The 19,574-nt window shown below is 43.4% G+C and overlaps 1 protein-coding gene across 2 annotated transcripts in view; it reads left to right on the top strand.

Moving 5' to 3' along the window:
- Window positions 1–19,574, top strand: part of FGGY (FGGY carbohydrate kinase domain containing) — a 291,415-nt gene that overhangs the window by 27,109 nt on the left and 244,732 nt on the right. Inside the window, exons 2-4 of one of the 2 annotated variants that reach the window (XM_063428025.1) lie at window positions 11,518–11,730; window positions 14,251–14,362; window positions 18,430–18,581. In XM_063428025.1, the coding sequence (XP_063284095.1) occupies window positions 11,530–11,730; window positions 14,251–14,362; window positions 18,430–18,581 (465 nt within the window). In that variant the 5' untranslated portion in view covers window positions 11,518–11,529. Of the gene's footprint in view, window positions 1–11,517; window positions 11,731–14,250; window positions 14,363–18,429; window positions 18,582–19,574 lie in introns of those variants that run through there. The other variant, XM_063428026.1, reaches the window with a different exon arrangement.

Raw genomic sequence — 19,574 nt, forward strand, 5'->3', positions numbered from 1 at the left:
TAACACTAACAGCCAGCAGGGAGATCATGGCGGATTTCCAAATTAAAATCTCGGCGGATGTGGCCTTGATTTGTGAAGACCTGCGGGGCCTGACAGGCCGCCTCAGAGAGATGGAACACACAACACAAGCCCACACACAGCAAATTAATGTGCTAACACAACGGGTGGAAGAGCTCACGAAACAGAGCGCAACTTATGAGAGCAGATTTGACACCCTAGAAGACAAGAGGAGGCAGGGGAACATAAAACTCAGGGGTTTCGGAGAGACGGTGCCACCAGAAGAACTCCTACACTTCGCAAGGCGCCTCCTGACAGCCATACTCACGCCGAGGCAGGCTAAAAAAATATCACTGGAGGGCATATTTCGACTCCCGAAACCAATCAAGGCACCAACCGCAGCCTCTGGAGACATAGTAATGCATTTCCAGAACCTCAGAGACAGTGCAGCAGTAATGGCGGCCATCAGGGGGCACAGGGCCGGACTGGGAAAAAAATTCGGCCCGGGCATTTTTTTATCACAGCGGCCCACTAAGAAGGGGGCGGGGCAGAGAGAGTGTGTTTTGTCATCATTAATGACAAACACGCCCCCTCTCAAAGTGCAGGCCAGGGCAGACCATGCGCAGATCTCTGCTGAAGAGCTCTAGCATGAGAAAAAAGCCCTGCATTTGTTCTGCACAGTGCAAGCAAATTTAATAACATGCTTGCACTGTGTTTCCTTGCAACTTGTCTCTGGTGTCTCTATAAATGGATACCAGGAGACAAAAATGCCAGGAAAGAGTATTGTGCATGTGTTTGGAGCCTGCCATTGTGTGTGTGCAGAATGAGCTGATTGTGGTGTGGTATTGTGTTATAAGGTCGGTTTTAGTCGTGTTTGTGGTGTAATGTAATGCATATGTGGCTAGGGGCTGTAGAGAATGTGTGTATAGGGGATGTACAGGCTATAGTGTGTGTGTGTGTGTGTGTGTGTGTGTGTGTGTGAATATTATATATATATATATATATATATATATTATATAAATATGTTTGGAAGTATTGTGTATGTGTGTGGTGCAGTGTGTCGTGGGGGGTTCTGTGTGGGGTGCAGTATGTGTGTGTGAGGTGTGATGTGTGTGAGGGTGCGGTGGGTGCTGTGTGTGATTGATTTGTGTGAGGGTGCTGTGTGATGTGTGTGAGGGTGCTGTGGGTGATTTGTGTGTGTGGGTGCTGTGTATGATGTGTGTGAGAGTGCTGTGTATGATGTGTGTGAGAGTGCTGTGTATGATGTGTGTGAGAGTGCTGTGTATGATGTGTGTGAGAGTGCTGTGTGTGATGTGTGTGTGAGAGTGCTGTGTGTGAGAGTGCTGTGTGTGAGAGTGCTGTGTGTGAGAGTGCTGTGTGTGAGAGTGCTGTGTGTGAGAGTGCTGTGTGTGAGAGTGCTGTGTGTGAGAGTGCTGTGTGTGAGAGTGCTGTGTGTGATGTGTGTGTGAGAGTGCTGTGTGTGAGTGCTGAGTGTGAGTGCTGAGTGTGATGTGTGGGAGTGCTGAGTGTGATGTGCTGTGTGTGATGTGCTGTGTGTGTGAGAGTGCTGCGTGTGATGTGCTGTGTGTGATGTGTGTGAGAGTGCTGTGTGTGATGTGTGTGAGAGTGCCCTGTGTGAGAGTGCCCTGTGTGAGAGTGCCCTGTGTCAGAGTGCCCTGTGTGAGAGTGCCCTGTGTGAGAGTGCTGAGTGTGTGTGTGTATGAGAGTGCTGTGTGTGAGAGTGCTGAGTGTGATGTGTATGTGTATGGGAGTGCTGTGTATGAGAGTGCTGTGTATGAGAGTGCTGTGTGTGAGAGTGCTGTGTGTGATGTGTGTGTGATGGTGCTGTGTGTGAGAGTGCTGAGTGTGATGTGTGAGAGTGCTGTGTGGAAGTGCTGTGTGGGAGTGCTGAGTGTGATGTGTGTGAGAGTGCTGTGTGTGATGTGCTGTGTGTGATGTGCTGTGTGTGTGAGAGTGCTGCGTGTGATGTGCTGTGTGTGATGTGTGTGTGAGAGTGCTGTGTGTGATGTGTGTGAGAGTGCTGTGTGTGATGTGTGTGAGAGTGCCCTGTGTGAGAGTGCCCTGTGTGAGAGTGCCCTGTGTGAGAGTGCCCTGTGTGAGAGTGCCCTGTGTGAGAGTGCCCTGTGTGAGAGTGCCCTGTGTGAGAGTGCCCTGTGTGAGAGTGCTGAGTGTGTGTGTGTATGAGAGTGCTGTGTGTGAGAGTGCTGAGTGTGATGTGTATGTGTATGGGAGTGCTGTGTATGAGAGTGATGTGTGTGTGATGGTGCTGTGTGTGATGGTGCTGTGTGTGAGAGTGCTGAGTGTGAGAGTGCTGAGTGTGAGAGTGCTGAGTGTGAGAGTGCTGAGTGTGAGAGTGCTGAGTGTGAGAGTGCTGAGTGTGATGTGTGTGTGAGAGTGCTATGGATGATGGGTGTGAGAGTGGTGTGTGTGATGTGTGTGTGTGTGATGTGTGTGTGTGTGAGAGTGCTGTGTGTGAGAGTGCTGTGGATGATGGGTGTGAGAGTGGTGTGTGTGTGATGTGTGTGTGAGATTGCCGAGTGTGAAAGTACTATGGATGATGGGTGTGAGAGTTTGGGGGGGTAGATAAAAATAAAAAAAGTAGGCATTATGTTCCCCCCTCCCTTCTTACCTTTTAGCCTGGGAGGGGGGGACCGGCATGGTGGTATCTGAGAGGGGGGTTCAGGCACTATCCTGGTGGTCCAGTGGGTGAGTGAACTCTAGCCTGCCTGCGGGCTAGAGTTCACTCTCGTTCACTCTCGCGAGATCCGGTCGTTGCCATGGCAACGCTCCGGATCTCGCGAGAGGAACCCGGCGGAGCTGCAAGATAGAGCTCCGCCGGGTCTTTTCCTGTCTCCCTCCCTCCCTGCTGGCGGCCGGAATATTCTCTATGTGGGCCGGTGAGGGAGATCTTTGATCTCCCCACCGGCCCATCATTGAAAACAGCGGGGCCGGCGCTCGGATAGTGCCGGCCCTGCATAGTCCGGCAGGGGAGATCCTGTGATCTCCCTGCCGGCCTCTGCCCCACGGCCATCGCGGCCCACCGGGCATTTGCCCGGTGTGCCCGATGGCCAGTCCGGGCCTGAGGGGGCAAACTCCCTACAACTTTTAGGGAATGTCCTTAACCTTCTTTGCTGACCTGTCGGGGGGAACCCTTGCTTGGCGACAGTCGCTCCGACCCCTTACCTCCCTCCTACGCACGAAGACCATCAGCTACTGATGGAGCCATTCTCGTTCACTGCAGCTACCATGCGGAGAAACCATCATCACCATACGAGACCTGCCGGATGCATCAAGCCACTTGCAAGCATTGGGCCTGCCACCGGACTCGCTGGGCCCGACAAACCTTCACGGTTGGGATCCCGGGGCTACCCGTGACTTTGTGCCCAGGGACAAAGTGCTAACTGCTAGAGCAGGGACCACGTCCTGATTCCAAAAAGGACCAGACCCAGAGGAACCGGCACCTGGACTCCCAAGCACTCCTGACCCCCATCCTCACGTGGAATACCGCCTGAAAGGGAACCCATAAGCAGGGAAACACTGAGGTCCAAACCTAATACCTCTGACATGATGGACACTGCCTAAGACCATACTGTAGCTTTCTGAAACGGGCATCCAGCGACAGCGACTCTGCAACACAAGCCCCTCCACAGGCATCGGCTAGAGGACCCGGCCGACAGACAGCGGGAACCCCACAGACCTGATGGACTTATGGGACATTTGCCTGCCAGTGGGGCAACCCTGCTCTTCCATACTCCTCAGATGCCAGATTCATGACACTCTCTCCTTGCGGTTTGGAAACATTCCCTGTTATGTTTAAACCTCTCTTTGGGCGAGATTCCACGCAAGTACCATTTCAAATGACACTTAGCCTATTCCGCGCACTGGTAGTTCCCAGCGCATAGATTTCACATATTATTTTACTTTAGTCAGACCTATTTCTTCATTGCTTTATTGTACTAATATGATACTTAAGCGACACACGCATGGAACCCAGTGAGCTCATAGCTGACTCCATATTGATTTGAACCCCCCACGTGTCAGGGAGACCATTGTGTCTGCAACCACTTACGCAGGTTCATCTTCCCCATCTCGTGGAGACGTGGTGTCAGGTGACAGGGAGATAGTTTTATGGCCTGTCAAGCTCATCTAAATCTCAAAACTTGTGTAACTCCGTAGAACGCCATGAAGGGGTCTTTGCAGAAAGCAATATGTTCATATAGCTGGCAGCACTTGTATGCAGGTAGCCAGTGTACTTTTCTTTTTGTAATCCTATGTTTTTACAACTTCTTATTGCAACCTTCATTTATTTACTTTACTTATGTTTAACTGCACGCCAGGCGCTCCAGGGGTTAACCCCACTGTTAGCCTGTCAATACACACATAGCCAGGTACTTAGACACAACTATTATGTTTCGCAAGTGAGACTAAGAGCAATTAGAGAGCACCATAAAGTTGCTTAACCGGCCCAGGCGTAGCACGCTATTATCTATCACTACCTTGTTCAGCCTGACCCTATGTGTCTCTACCATACAGGTAATGTGATCTCTGGTTGCTTAGGTCAAGTTAAATATTGCCTGCTCCAACTACCCTGCTTCTATACCCAGCGGTTCATTTTAGCACCTATGCTGTACAGCACGATACCCAAGGTCTCTACTATAGTCTTTATGTGTGTCTTCTCAGACCTTCCCTCATGTATATCTTTTGTTAATAAGCACCTATATAGTTTTAATGGCAAAGTTTAAGCTCATGTTTATTCATTAATATGCATACCACAAATGCCGATTCACTTGTATACATCCTGTTAAAAAACAAAAAATGTGCAACTGAATCTTGTCATGATAATGCTTGCTTTAATATGCCTGTACCTGCTATCGTGGCACCGCAGGCTTGTTTGTAAACCCTATTGCACGAAAAAATAAAGAATAAAAAAAAAAAAAAAATTATATCAATACATCAAAAAAAATACCAAAATAATGTTTCAAAAAAGATTTTAAAAATATATGATCATTTGAAAAGCATATCAAAAATTATTTAATCGTGTCCTATATTGCAGCAATATGTGATTATTGTATATTCTTTGCAAAATCCATTACCCATGATGACCCATTTCTATCTGATAGTTTCAGTGATTATCAAGAATTGCTATGAGCCCCCCTCTTGGTGATGCATTCTTAACATTCAGGATCATGTACTGCTTATGCATGCCTAAGCTAATTGTGCAGTCTCTCTCATTGCTTTCTATGACAGAGCATGCCCCATGGGTTTGCTGCAGCTTCTACTAGCTTGCAGAGTAATTCAATTCTTATACAATTAAGAACAAATAAAGTTAGGTGTGACTATTGAACTGGATAACACATAAAGCTCTACCAAGGAGCATTTTTGGGGGGATATCTAAAGAACTTCAACAGAGAACAATTTAAGAACTAGCGTTCGCTCAGAAATCTCAGGCACTTCATGATCTATGGAAAAGCTAAAAATCTGTTGCAAATAAGGGAAAATCAGAAGTGAGTAACTTTTTTTCTTTTTTTTTTTGTAACGTTTTACTTCCATAACACATAATAAAATAAAACTTAAGAGACTGCAGGCATCTCTATCTGAGACTGTCCATTTAACGCTAAATGGGGTTGTTCAGGAAATAGTGCTGGATTTGTGGCTTTATGAATATTATGTATTTTTCTAGGAATTATAAAGGATATTTTGCTCCGTGGCATAAAAAGACTCCTAGTTTTCTTCCCACAAAACCACAGTCACTTAGCCACAGAAGCAATTTCTAAAACCTGGCTCCTCGTGAGTATTTGTCTGATTTATTTAGTTAAAAAAACAAAAACTGTAGTGCAGTCGTGTCCAAACCAGTCCTCGTGGCCCACCAACAATCCAGGATCAGGGGCGTACCTAGAGCATATGGCACCCGGGGCGGGTCCTAGTTTTGGCACCCCCCCCCCCTGCACTTTAAAATGTACAAAACACCCACAATTTTTTTTAATATATGTAGCATTGAGCAGTGCTTCCATGTTTCAATGTAAGCATGCTTTTGTATGGAGTAAGTGTGAGTGAATGAATGGGTGTGTTTGTATGTAGTGTTGGCATTTTAATGCAGGCATGCTTTTGTGTGTAGTGTTGGCGAGATGCAGTGGTGTGGTTATATATAATGGTGATGTTTTAATACAGAGGTGTGTTTGTATGTAGTGTTTGCACTGGAATGCAGGGATGTGTTTGTGTGTAGTGTTGGCAAGATGCTGAGATGTGGGATTGCCATATTTAAGGACACCAAATAAGGGAGCTATCTGCTAAACAGCACCCTAATTTGGTATCTTTACATATGGAATCTCACATAAGGGCACCAATTTAGGGAATTCTCTACTAAATAGCTAAAAGATCTACATTTTAAAAGCCTTTTTCTTAATTTTAATATTTAGGTTGTTTAGTAGATAACTCACTTATTTGTTATCCTTATGTGGGATTGACATATTTAAGGACACCAAATTAGGGAGCTATCTACTAAACATATACACAACCACAGATATACACACGCATTTAGTTATTAAGAGGTCCAACCAACCTCCCTACCTTACTCTGGGAGTGACAAGCGGTTGCTGCTGGGATCTCTGTGCTCTTCCTTCACAGCTCACTTGCACGACCAGTAGTGATGCCGATGCCAGGATGACGTCATACCCCGGCTGCCGGCTTACTGCAGGGCGTACACAAGCTCCTATATGGTCCATAAAAATGTTTAATCTCACTGCCTTCCAGTATATATCTGTCCTATCTGTCTGGGGGAATGTGACAACGTGGTGTATATGTAAGTGGGTGAGTATTACGATCAGGAGAAAGGTATATGGCAGGGTGGGACAGTGTGGTGGATACTATGTCAGTGTGTGCCATTGCACACAGTGGATTGAAGGAGGTGACTGCAGGTGAGGTGGTGAGTATATGGTGTTTTATGTCACGGGTGGGAACAATGGGATTGGGTGTTATATGGAAGAGAGGATATTATGTCAAGGTAGGGCCAGGGTGTATGGCAGGGTGTGTATTATGATACGGTGGAGGTATATAGCAGGGAGGGGATTATGGCAGTGTGGGTATTATATGACATGTTAAAGGGGTATATGCCAGGGTGGGAATTATGACCAGGTAGTGGGTTTATAGCAGGGAGGATATTATGACAAGGCAGGGGTGTATATGGCGGTGGTGTATATGGCAGAGAGGGCAGGGGTGTTGAAAGAGGGGGTGACAGGGAGACTGAGGGAGGGGGTGACAGGGAGACTGAGGGAGGGGGTGACAGGGTGACTGAGGGGGGGTGACTGGTGACTGAGGGAGGGGGTGACTGGTGACTGAGGGAGGGGGTGACTGGTGGCAGAGTGAGGGGGTAACAGAGTGACTGAGGGAGGGGGTGACTGGGTGACAGGGTGACTGAGGGAGGGGGTGACAGAGTGACTGAGGAAGGGGGTGACAGGGTGACTGAAGGAGGGGTTGACTGGTGACTGAGGGAGGGGGTGACTGGTGACTGAGGGAGGGGGTGACAGGGTGACTGAGGGAGGGGTTGACTGGTGACTGAGGGAGGGGTTGACTGGTGACTGAGGGAGGGGGTGACAGGGTGACTGAGGGAGGGGTTGACTGGTGACAGAGTGACGGGGTGACTGGTGACAGGGTGACTGGGGAGGGGGTGACTGGTGACAGAGTGACTGAGGGGGGTGACAGGGTGACTGAGGGTGTGACAGGGTGACTGAGTGGCTATGGGGGGATGACAGGGTGACTGAGGGAGGGGGTGACAGGGTGACTGGTGACAGAGTGACTGAGGGGGGTGACAGGGTGACTGGTGACAGGGTGACTGGTGACAGGGTGACTGAGGGGGGTGACAGGGTGACTGGTGACAGGGTGACTGAGGGGGGTGACAGGGTGAGGGGGTGACAGAGTGACTGAGGGAGGGGGTGACAGGGTGAGGGGGGGGTGACAGGGTGACTGAGTGGGGGGGTGACTGGTGACTGAGGGAGGGGGTGACAGGGTGACTGAGGGAGGGGGTGACAGGGTGACTGAGGGGGTGATTGGTGACAGGGTGACTGAGGGGGATGACAGGGTGACTGAGGGGGGTGACAGGGTGACTGGTGACAGGGTGACTGGTGACAGGGTGACTGAGGGGGGTGACAGGGTGACTGGTGACAGGGTGACTGAGGGGGGTGACAGGGTGAGGGGGGGGTGACTGAGGGAGGGGGTGACTGGTGACTGAGGGAGGGGGTGACAGGGTGATTGAGGGAGGGGGTGACAGGGTGACTGAGGGAGGGGGTGACAGGGTGACTGAGGGGGGTGACAGGGTGACTGAGGGGGGGGTGACAGGGTGACTGAGGGAGGGGGTGACAGGGTGATTGAGGAGGGTGAGGGGGTGACAGGGTGATTGAGGAGGGTGAGGGGGTGACAGGGTGAGGGGGGTGACAGGGTGACTGAGGGGGTGATTGGTGACAGGGTGACTGAGGGGGGTGACAGGGTGACTGGGGGGGTGACTGGGTGACTGGGGGGGTGACTGATGACAGGTTGACTGAGGGGGGGTGACAGGGTGACTGAGGGGGGTGACAGGGTGACTGAGGGGGTGATTGGTGACAGGGTGACTGAGGGGGGGTGAGAGGGTGACTGAGGGAGGGGGTGAGAGGGTGACTGAGGGAGGGGGTGAGAGGGTGACTGAGGGAGGAGGTGACAGGGTGATTGAGGGGGTGACAGGGTGACTGAGGGAGGGGGTGACAGGGTGATTGAGGGGGTGACAGGGTGACTGAGGGAGGGGGTGAGAGGGTGACTGAGGGAGGGGGTGAGGGTGAATTTACAATAATGTTTCTTACCATGATTCAGGGGCTGTCTCTCTCTATCGCAGCCCAGGCAGTGCAGGAGGTGCAGGCAGAGTGGCCGCAGGGGAGAAACCTGTCAGAATGCACGCTCTGCGCCCCCTGCTGGCACACTCCATAACAGCATCCCTGGTGCTCAGTGATGACTCAGAACACAGGCTGGGAATCCCCTCCCTGTGCTCTGACTCACTCACTGAGCGCATGAGCCGCGAGGGAGAGGACGACCAGCAGGAGGGACAGAGTGTGGCACCCCCCTACTGGATGGCACCCGGGGCGGACCGCCCCCCCCGCCCCCCCCTTAGTACGCCACTGTCCAGGATTTATGTATTTCCATGTTTTATTCCAATGGAGTTATTGAAAAAACTTGGATTATTGGTGGGTCTTGAGGAATGGTTTGGGAAACACTGCTGTAGTGTATTTCAGATATTGCAAATACTACTATAAAAATGGTCTAAAATTATTTTTCTTTTTTTTTTTACTCCCATCAAATTTATCTTTAATATAATGAGATTTTATTTGAAAAAAATATTTGATACATGTTATATCTAACATGATATAGCTGTGGTTTCCAAAACATTCTTCAAGGCACACCTACCATTCCAAGATTTAGGGATTACCCAGTTGTGTCAAGGTGGTTTTGTTTTCTTTCTAAAAACACCTTAGACACAACTGGGTAATCCTTAAATCTTGGACTAGTAGGCGTGCCTTGAGGACTGGTTTGGAAACCACTGTAAGATAGGTTCCTCTGGAACAAATTATACTCCTTCTGGAAAACGCTATGGTTTATTGAACCAAATACTACATTTTAGTGAATTAGAAACCAAACTGAAACATTTAGGTATGAATAGCTAAGCAATGCATTTCTGTTTGTCTGAATTTAGGCCTATTGCATGATTGTATGAATTCCTGAATTTTGAGCCAAAATGTAGCCGAATCATGAAGCCAATAAATCGCACAGTAGACAAACTTGTTTGTATTGATGTGTTCTTTGGAATTCCAATTAGGACGACAAAAAAAAAAAGATGATTGAGGGCTAGGGTAAAGCCATAAATTGTTGATTTTATTTACAGTCCGGGTGAGAAGTGAACAACAGATAGAAAAAAAATTATAATTATATTTTTGTAAAAATTTGGCTTTTTTTCCTCCTCTTTTTCCCTCTATTGGTTACTTTTTCTCATTCAACTTGTGAACAAATGGGCGTGAACATGTACCAATCAGTGTTATAATGTTTATATTATGTATATATTTTGTAGTACTCTGATTGGACAATTTTCAGCCCCATTTGGTGTCCGATTCATTTTACAAAATCTTTTTCCGTTAACGTAATTCAGACAAGCTGGAACGCTATGTGGCCGAAATTCAGGCATATCCTAATTATTTTTATTTTCGGACCAAGTGGTTCAGTTGAAATTACTTTTTCCAACATGAACAAGTCTAGCAGCACTAGTGAGAAATTATGGAAGTCATGTATGGAATGTGTACATTTGAGGTGGGTCTGACATTAGATAGCATGAGTAAAGAATGTGTACATGGAGGCAGGGTTAATGTGAGATAGCATAGTATAAAATGTGTACCTGCGAGGCAGGGCTGGCGTGAGATAGAATGAAAAAGAATGTGTATATGGGAGTCAGGGCTAATACATACTTCTGGGAGGGGAAAATTGGAACGAGGCAGACAGGACCATAAGGGGGCATTACCAGCAATGCTACCTGTGTCACTAGCAATAACCATATGCGGAGAATCCTCTTTAAAGAGTGGCAGGCCCACGCAACGACTGGTTCATTGACCGGCCCCCAGTCTTCAGGGAAATGCAGAGAATGCTGCTAAAGCACTCCCTACATGGTCCTAGTGCCCACTGCACAGCGCGAACAGCATGGTCTTAGCTCTGGCTATACAACGGGCACTAAGTCCATGCAAAGAGTGCTTCAGCAGCATTCTCTGCATGGTCCTAAAGATTGGGGGCTGGCCAAGGATCCTGTCAATAAGTGGGCCGCAACTTTTCAAAGAGGATCTGGCAATTATGGGCATTGCTAGGGACGAAGGTTGCAACACTGGTGATACCCTCTTTTGCTCTTACCTACCCTGTCCCAATTGGGAGGTATGCATTAGCCCTGACTTTACTGCCTGGGGACAGTTCCCTCGGACACAAGGGAGCTGTAGTGGAATGGCAGGACAGAACCCTGAAATTGGGGTGGTCCTGCAAAAGCGTGACCGTGGGGAGGGGAGGCCTGACTAATGTGAAAAAGCATGGGAAGGAATGTGTATATGGTAGGTGGGATTAATGTGATATTGGAAGGAATGTAAATGGCAGTGTGAGCTAGCCATGGAGAAGTTACGAAAACAGTCCCGGAACAAACTTCTTATCTGTCATCGGAGGAAATTTTATAATGTATGTTAGTAATCTTTCATAACATAAAACAGTAACTCCTATAATTCATAAGGAGAAACAATGACTCTTCATATCCGTGGGAAAATGTTATGGACTTATATTATATTTGCATCAGCTATCATTTTCCAAAGTGTGTGTGCCCTGCTACCTTACAATTAAAGAGAATTTGCTTTTGATTTTTTCTGAGGTTACCCTAACCAACGGAAATTATAGTCCACTTTAAACTGCAAATATAATGTTGCCTAATGGAACTGGTGTTAAAAATCTGTTCCCTTTCTTTAGGTGGAACTCGGCATGTTGGACGAAAAAGGGGAAGAAATATTCTACTACGTGGGTATAGATGTGGGAACGGCTAGTGTACGTGCGGCTTTGGTAGACCAATTTGGGAGAGTGGTAGACCAAGCAGAACAGTCAATCCAAATATGGGAACCTCACCCTGTCCACTATGAGCAATCTTCTGATAACATCTGGAAAGCTTGTTGCCAAGTGTCCAAGGTATATTTTAATTTTTAAAAAAGGGATTCATAATTCTAAGAAAGAAATATTAGCCACATATGTATTTTGGAAATAATTAATAAAAATAATGTGAAAGTGGCTCAATTATGTCTGAGATGAAAATTTGTATATTTTTTTATTTCGTTGACAACACAAAGCTGTGTTTATGTCTTTGTTTTTATTAACTGAAATATCATGTTGTAAATATTTAATAAAAATTTATAGAAATTGAATTAAAATTTTGACATCATGACCGCCTCCAAAGTATTCATCGAAAGTCTGTACGTATAAATCATTTCCCATGATCCCTATCTTGCCTACATGTCAATGCAGGTCATTCAGGAACAAGAGGAATTATGCAGAAATTAATACATTTGCTGAAAATTCACTGAAATCTGATCGTTATTTAAAATGGTATTGAACCGTTCCCAGCTAATTTGATAGAAATACACTGACTTCAAATATAGATTTTTTTTTTGTTTGTTTTTAAATATTCTTGTTGTTCTACAACCAGTTTCATTCAATTGCTTTATGTTTTTTGTTAGTTGGTAATATTCATGGTTATTGTTGCAGAGTAATATAGAAGTAATATAAGGCTAATATGCACTCATGCATTGGGTTGTTTTTTTGTTTTGTTTTTTTGGGTTGCCTGCCATTATTTCAGAAAAAAATAATAATTTAATGCTAGAAATTAGTAAACTGTTGACGATTGTTTGATAAAAAGGAATATGAAAAGAAAAACAAAGCATTTTATCCCTTTAGGAATTCCAGTGTTGAATTAATAATTCATGATATCCAGGCTATATCGGCCGGCTCAGCATACATATGTCTTCGATCATTCACTTGCATTTTTAATGAGGATACTTTTACATTCTTGAAGATCAATTTGTACATATAAGCTCTCCTGAGCATGGCAGTCATTACTGCTTGTGTCTAAATGTGTTTGACTATGTTTATGCTTATTTTTATGTTACCCATTGTACAGTCCTGTGGAAAATGTAATATGTGCATTATAAATAAAATAATAGCAATTATAATTGGGGCACAGAGACAGACAGAAGACTTATATATTTAGTTTCCTGAAAACATTAAAGAACATTTAATTTGCCATCTAGTCTACCCATCCAAAACTCTGATTTCATTCTTGGAAGATCGGCTCGTGACTTTAACCACAATATCTTATTTGTTTACAAGGATTATGTGTTGATTTGGCACCCCAAAAAAGGTCAAAGACAATTTTGTAGAGCATGCACAGTACCACTGGACCACCAGGGAATGTAGTGTCTCCCCTCCCTGGCCTTAGGTGAGAGAGGCAGGGAGGGGAACCTCAAATGTAGCTGCAAAAAACATGCGTAAACACGCATGCATTACATCTCTTACACACACTGCATCCCTTGTGCGCACACTCTTTTCCTTACATATACTGCATTCGCTATACACACACTACATCCTTTACACACACACACGGCATATACTATACACTCTCACTATATCCACTGTACATACACACTGCATCCCTTACACAAACACACTGCATCCACTATACAAACACACTGCATTCCTTACACACACATACACACACCATCCACTATACACATTAACTGCATCCCTTACACGCACACACCACATCCACTACACACACATCTATTACACATACACATTGCATCCACTATATACACACATGACTTCTCTGTGGGCAGACTTGGGAACCAACCACGTGGGTCCAGGCCTTGAGCTGTGTAAATGGCCTCAACTTTTCTGATGGCAGCCCAGGTCATCAAACATGTCAGTATGTAAAATATGCAAATCTATAGGTAAAACTATATGTTCTATTTCTAGAAAGAAATTATCAAGACCATTGTTGCTAATGAGCTATCAAAGACTTTGGTCTATAGCAGGGCAACCTTCGGCATTCCAGATGTTGTGGAGTACAGCCACAATGCTGGCAAAGCATCATGGGAAATGTAGTTCACATCATCTGAAGAGGTGAAGGTTGCCTACCCCTGGTCTTTGGGAAATTGTGATCAATAATGAAGAATTCACACAGTAGTGAACTGGAAAATGGATAACCCGAAGAGAAGACAGGGGAACACAGAAATCAAGTCACGCACTGTTACATTCAGTCACACTGCCAGGGATGCTTTGTAAGAATTAATAAAAAACAAATATATACAAATATATATATATATATATTCACACATTTAATATCCATAACCAATTCAATATGAAGAAACAACTAAATGAAACTCTCAAAAGGGAAGCTGAGATTCTTGTTAATTTTTTAGAAAATGTTAACTGTAAACCCAACTGTCAGATTTAAAGAGATTATTTTGGGGTATCATAGAATCAAGCGTTATGCAAGAAGTGAGCCATCTGAGTCATTGTGTAGAAGCCATGTAGACACATATAACCATAATCCTGAAATGGCATATATTGAGAACACTGAGCAGCTTCATTTGAATGTTTTTTTCCAATAACAATATAATACACATTTATTTATTTATTATTTTTGTTTTACAGAAAGTTTCACATTCTGCTGGTAATGGACAAATTCGAGGACTCGGTTTCGATGCAACATGTTCCCTTGTGGTGTTGGATAAACAGTACCAGCCACTGGCAGTAAATTATGAAGGTAATCTACACATTGTATATATATATACTGAAGTTATGCTAAAAGCTATAGATAAAAAGTCCACAACAGGGCAAGACTGGGAATTAAAAGCAGCCATGGAAAATATTTTACACCCACGCCACAGGCTTTTGGAGTAACACTTCGAAGTTTCGAAGCAACACTTCGAACTCTCGCAGCGGCACTTCAAACTCCCGAATGTTCGAAGCAGTTCGAAGAGGACGGATGGCATTCGAACATGTGGCGGCGGCCATCTTAAGCCATGAGCACAACGAGCCGTGTTTGGTCGTCGACTGCATGGAACTCAAATTGGACACTCAACGGCGCGAACACCGCTAAATAAATACCTTCTACTGATGTTCAGCTATTCGAATGGGAATCGAACGGCGTTCGGTGGGAATAAACTCCTGAAGGAGAGACATAAACTGAGCATTAACCCGAACCTATACGTTTGGTATTTTATATTCTACTTCGAATCCCCGAAGTAGACCGATCCACACAGCCTGATTTCCTGAAACTCTTTTCGGACAGTAATTTCATAGAAAACATACTGCACAGCAGTCATATATTGCTCCGTCTTCCAGAATATGTAAAGCAACCCTTCTGGTAAATGTATCAATGTTCATCTAATAAGCAAGAAGAGACAGCATGGATTTATTAAAAATATGTAGATTACAACATTCACAATTTTATGGTATAAATGAACATATTTAGAACTTTACTCCCTGACAAGTGTTGTCCTTTATTCTCTACACATGGAATGTGAGTTCATCCACTGGGCCAGTTAAAACAATGGGTGCCCTTAGGTTTGATCCATGAGATTAGATTTGATCCACGAATTGGGGTTTCTGTGTGGCCTAGTGTAATCATGGTCAGTGTAAAGTAGAGCCTCACTCTGGTTCTTGTGAATCAGCTGTCAGTGGTTGGACCTGGGGGTAGAAGGAATAGGCAATCACATAACTCCTTCACACTACAAGGGGCCAAGGGGCAGCCACCATCTAGATTCATTTATTCTCAATGTTAGAATCCAATTTGGTCCACTCAAAATGTTTTTGATAAATTTGGCAAAAATTTAAAGTTTTTATTATTTTCCTCCTGATCCATTCTTATTTTACTTTATTTCTGTCTTCTGCACCAGATTTAATTTATAGGTGTCAATGCTACAGAAAAGCCAAAAATACTAGAACCCTGGAAGCAAAGACTGTCCCTGAATTACCCGTAACCCTTTAAATCTAATACATTGTATTGCTGTCTATGTTCTGTAAAAACAAACGCCATCATAATTCCATTGTGCTTCAAAGTTTCTGGCTCTGTGACAGTTTAAAGAACATCTGGTCACTTTCATTTTCTTTGTTGATCTGCCACATGTCCATTATGGAGCCAGTACATTATTTCTTTTTATGAAAGTGATGAGTGACATTGCTTGGCAACGCATTTCACACTCTATGTTTAAACATTTAAGCAGCAATTTTGAGAATGCATTCCATACTATAGTTTAGAAAAATCCCAAATGGTAACAGTAAATGTAAAAAATATGGATTAGAAATATGTTATAAAAATATATATATTTAACAAAAAATATTACTAACTCAGATGACTGTTTTTGAGCACAGAAATTCATTTTTGCATAACAAACATGCCTTTTCCACTCGTGGATCCTTAACATCCGGTTCTGTGTTTGGATCATTCAGTGAAACACTTAATTATTACTTATTTGTACTGTGTCAAATGTGCTCTTATACGTCTAAAAACAAAGGAAAAAAGTAAGGCGATATATGATCTCTTTTCTCTAACTAAATAAATAAAATAAAAATGTATGTTTGCTTATATCTACATTTTTACATATTGCTTTGGATTAGAGATGAGCAAGATATCTCTCTGTTTGGAATTACACATTTTTTTTCTGATTATAGGATCTCCAAATTTTACTTAGCCCAACAAGTGGTTCAATCAAGCCACATTCCACCTACTTTGCAGCTCATCCACCCCGTTTATATTTTTAGATGTATCTTATATATAGTTTATATTTTAGTGGATTAGTACAATTACTTAGTTTCAATCATGTTTCGATTTTCTTACTTCAGTCAATCGTAAGAAAAATGAGAAAGAAACAAATTAAAACATGATGATTGAGATAGAAAAAGAAAAAAGTGCATTTTATTCGTCACAATTCTGCATTGTCTTGATTATTTTATTATCTCTCGGGTTCATAACTAAGCAAGCTATTTGAAATTTGCATAGAACAGTTTCATCGAAACTCAACTTTTTCTCTTATTCCAACGAAACGCTAACATCTGTTGAGCCACTGATGTCACCATTCAGCCACCAAGTATATTTGCATCCATTTAATAAAATGTTAACCCTTTCAGACTGTGAATATTTTCTCTGGATCTCAAATGACAATTATTAAGTTACGATATTAGCCTGTAGAAGCTTTGGAATGACTGCTGCTTGTGAAATTTTATAAATGACTTATTTTAAAACTGTTTTCTTCCAAGAGAATAACAATTTGTATTACTACATGATACACATATTTTTATATAGTATTAATCTATAATATACACTGATCAGCCACAACATTAGCTGACTAATATTGTGTAGGTCTCTGACCCTCTGTCAAAACAGCTCTGATGCGTTGAGGCATGGACTCCACAAGACCTCTGCATATCCTGTGGTATTTAGCACCAAGGCATTTGCAGCAGATCCTGCAATTTGTGAGGTGGGGCTGCCATGGATCAGATTTGTTGTTCCTGCACATTGCACATATGCTCAATCAGATTGAGAAATAGAGAATTTGGAAGCCAAGGCAACACTGTAAACTTTTTGTTATTGCTGAACATTTTTTGTATTGTGGCAGGCGCTATAAGGGAACACCACTGCCACGAAAAGTTGTACATGGTCTGCAACAATCTCTAGGTAGGTGGTACATGTCAAAGTAATTTCCACATGAATGCGAGAACCAAGGTTTCCCAGCAGAATATTGCCCAGAGCATAACATAACACTGCCTCTGCCGGCCTACTCTCTTCCCATAGTTAATGATGCACATGCACCCAGCAATCAACCTGATCTAAAAGAAAATGTGATTCATCAGACCATGCAACCTTCTTCCAGTGCTCCATTATCCGGTTCTGACACTCATGTCTCTGTTAAAGGCATTTTTTGTGGTGGACAGGGGTCATCATCATGGGCACTCGGACTGGTCTGCAGCTACGCAGCCTCATAGGTCACTAACTGTGATGCACTGTGTGTTCAGACACATTTCTTTCATGGCCAGCATTTAGTTTTTCAGCAATTTGAACTACAGTAGCTCTTTTGTGGGATCCGATCAGATGGGCTAGCCTTTGCTCCCCATGTGCATCAATTAGTTTTGGGCAACCACGACCCTGATGCCTGTTAACCGGTTATCCTTTCTTGCACCACTTTTGGTAGGTACTAATCACTGCATACCAGGAACAGCCCACAAGGTTTGCCATATTGGAAATTCTCTAACCCAGTCGTCTAGCCATCACTATTTGGCGCTCGTCAAAGTCACTCCGATCTCTTCACTTGCCCATTTTCCTGCATCCAACATCTGAAATTCAAGAACTGACTGTTCACTTACCACCTAATATATCCCACCCATTGACATTGTTACAATGTAATGTTATTTCCTTCACCTGTCGGTAGTTTTAATGCTGTGGCTGATCAGTGTAAGTATTAGAGCAGAACATAAATGCGGCTCCTTTGTTTTTGTTGATCTTTAACTCGTGTTACGATTTGCCATATATGGGCTACACAGGCATTGTGGTGAGGTCTAGATTTGGGTTGTTTACAATGGCAAAAGTTTAAGTTAGTTATTATAATTCCCAAATACATATTAAAGGATGATGAAATAGCTAAAATTACATGTATTTATGTAAAAAAATAATAATATTTTTCTTTACTTCATTGGACAGTGATTGTATTCAAAGGGTAATGTTTACGACCAAATTTCGCTACCAGTAAAATTGATTTATTTTCCCTGATCCTTATATAACCAGAAACAGATATTTATTACAGTGAAAATACTTAATACATCTGCCTTCTTCAGGTGACCATGACAGAAACATTATCATGTGGATGGACCATCGAGCTGGAAATCAAGTAGATCGGATTAACGGCACAAAGCACAAGGTGTTGAGTTATGTTGGAGGTGTGATGTCCGTTGAAATGCAGCCTCCAAAGCTTCTGTGGTTGAAGGAAGTGAGTATGGAATCCTGTGTCAAAATAGAATCAATAACAGGCATTTATTATGCTATTATATTATAGATAATGAATTCATGATTGGAGCAAGAGGTTGGGTATTAGAATTTCAAAAACATTTTGTAAAAAAAACTCCCATGATGCATTGCCATCACCCAATCGCACAGGCCCCTTTTAAAGCACTGTATTGTAACATCACTAGTCCAAAGCATTGTGTTTCCAGTGTATTATGTCAGTTTTCAAACACTTCGTAAGATCAGAGCTTTAAAGCAACACACCACAGGAACATAACATTTAGTTTGGAAAAATACATCGACCACAACAAACACTTTTATGTTTTTTGGTTTTTTTTAGAGAGCTATTTGTAACCCTTTCCTGTAATATAATTGAACGATTTAGGGATTTTTAAGTAAATGAGTAACGCGATTCAGCTTGGTCAGCAATGTTCTGGTGCAATGAGTCACCATTAGCCGAAAATGCATATTAACAAGTTGAAATCCTGCAATAAAATATTCAATTAACCAAGAAATGTGGTCATGCCGTCCACATAAATAAGTCGACTTTCTCATATGTGAGGCGAATGAATAAAACCTCTTTTTTTTTTTTAGAATACACGACTGTGCGTTATGAAAGTGTTAGTATTATGAGTTTTTTAAACATTTTACAATGTTTTCCAGTTCTGGCTGATGCATTTGGTTTTGATTCTGCCGTCTATCGGCTTAATGAAGGCCAAATGTGAATTTTGGTTCCTCTGGCTTTGAACGGCAGGAGTCTTGTTTCTTTACAAACATGGAATAAGCTTTGCTACAAGGTGCAGACAGGCCAAGGTCACCAGTAATCACAACCTGAAACAAACCCTGATAGTTTCATGGTAATACTGTATAATTAACATTGGCTTAAGACAGTCTACATTTTCTTGAAAGGTGGATATCAATTGTTTTAGTATATTTGCTCCTTCCATTACTTGGGTGGAATAAATCAGTTCCTCCTTGC

Source organism: Pelobates fuscus, chromosome 7 (genome assembly GCF_036172605.1).
Source record: "Pelobates fuscus isolate aPelFus1 chromosome 7, aPelFus1.pri, whole genome shotgun sequence".
NCBI lineage: Eukaryota > Metazoa > Chordata > Amphibia > Anura > Pelobatidae > Pelobates > Pelobates fuscus.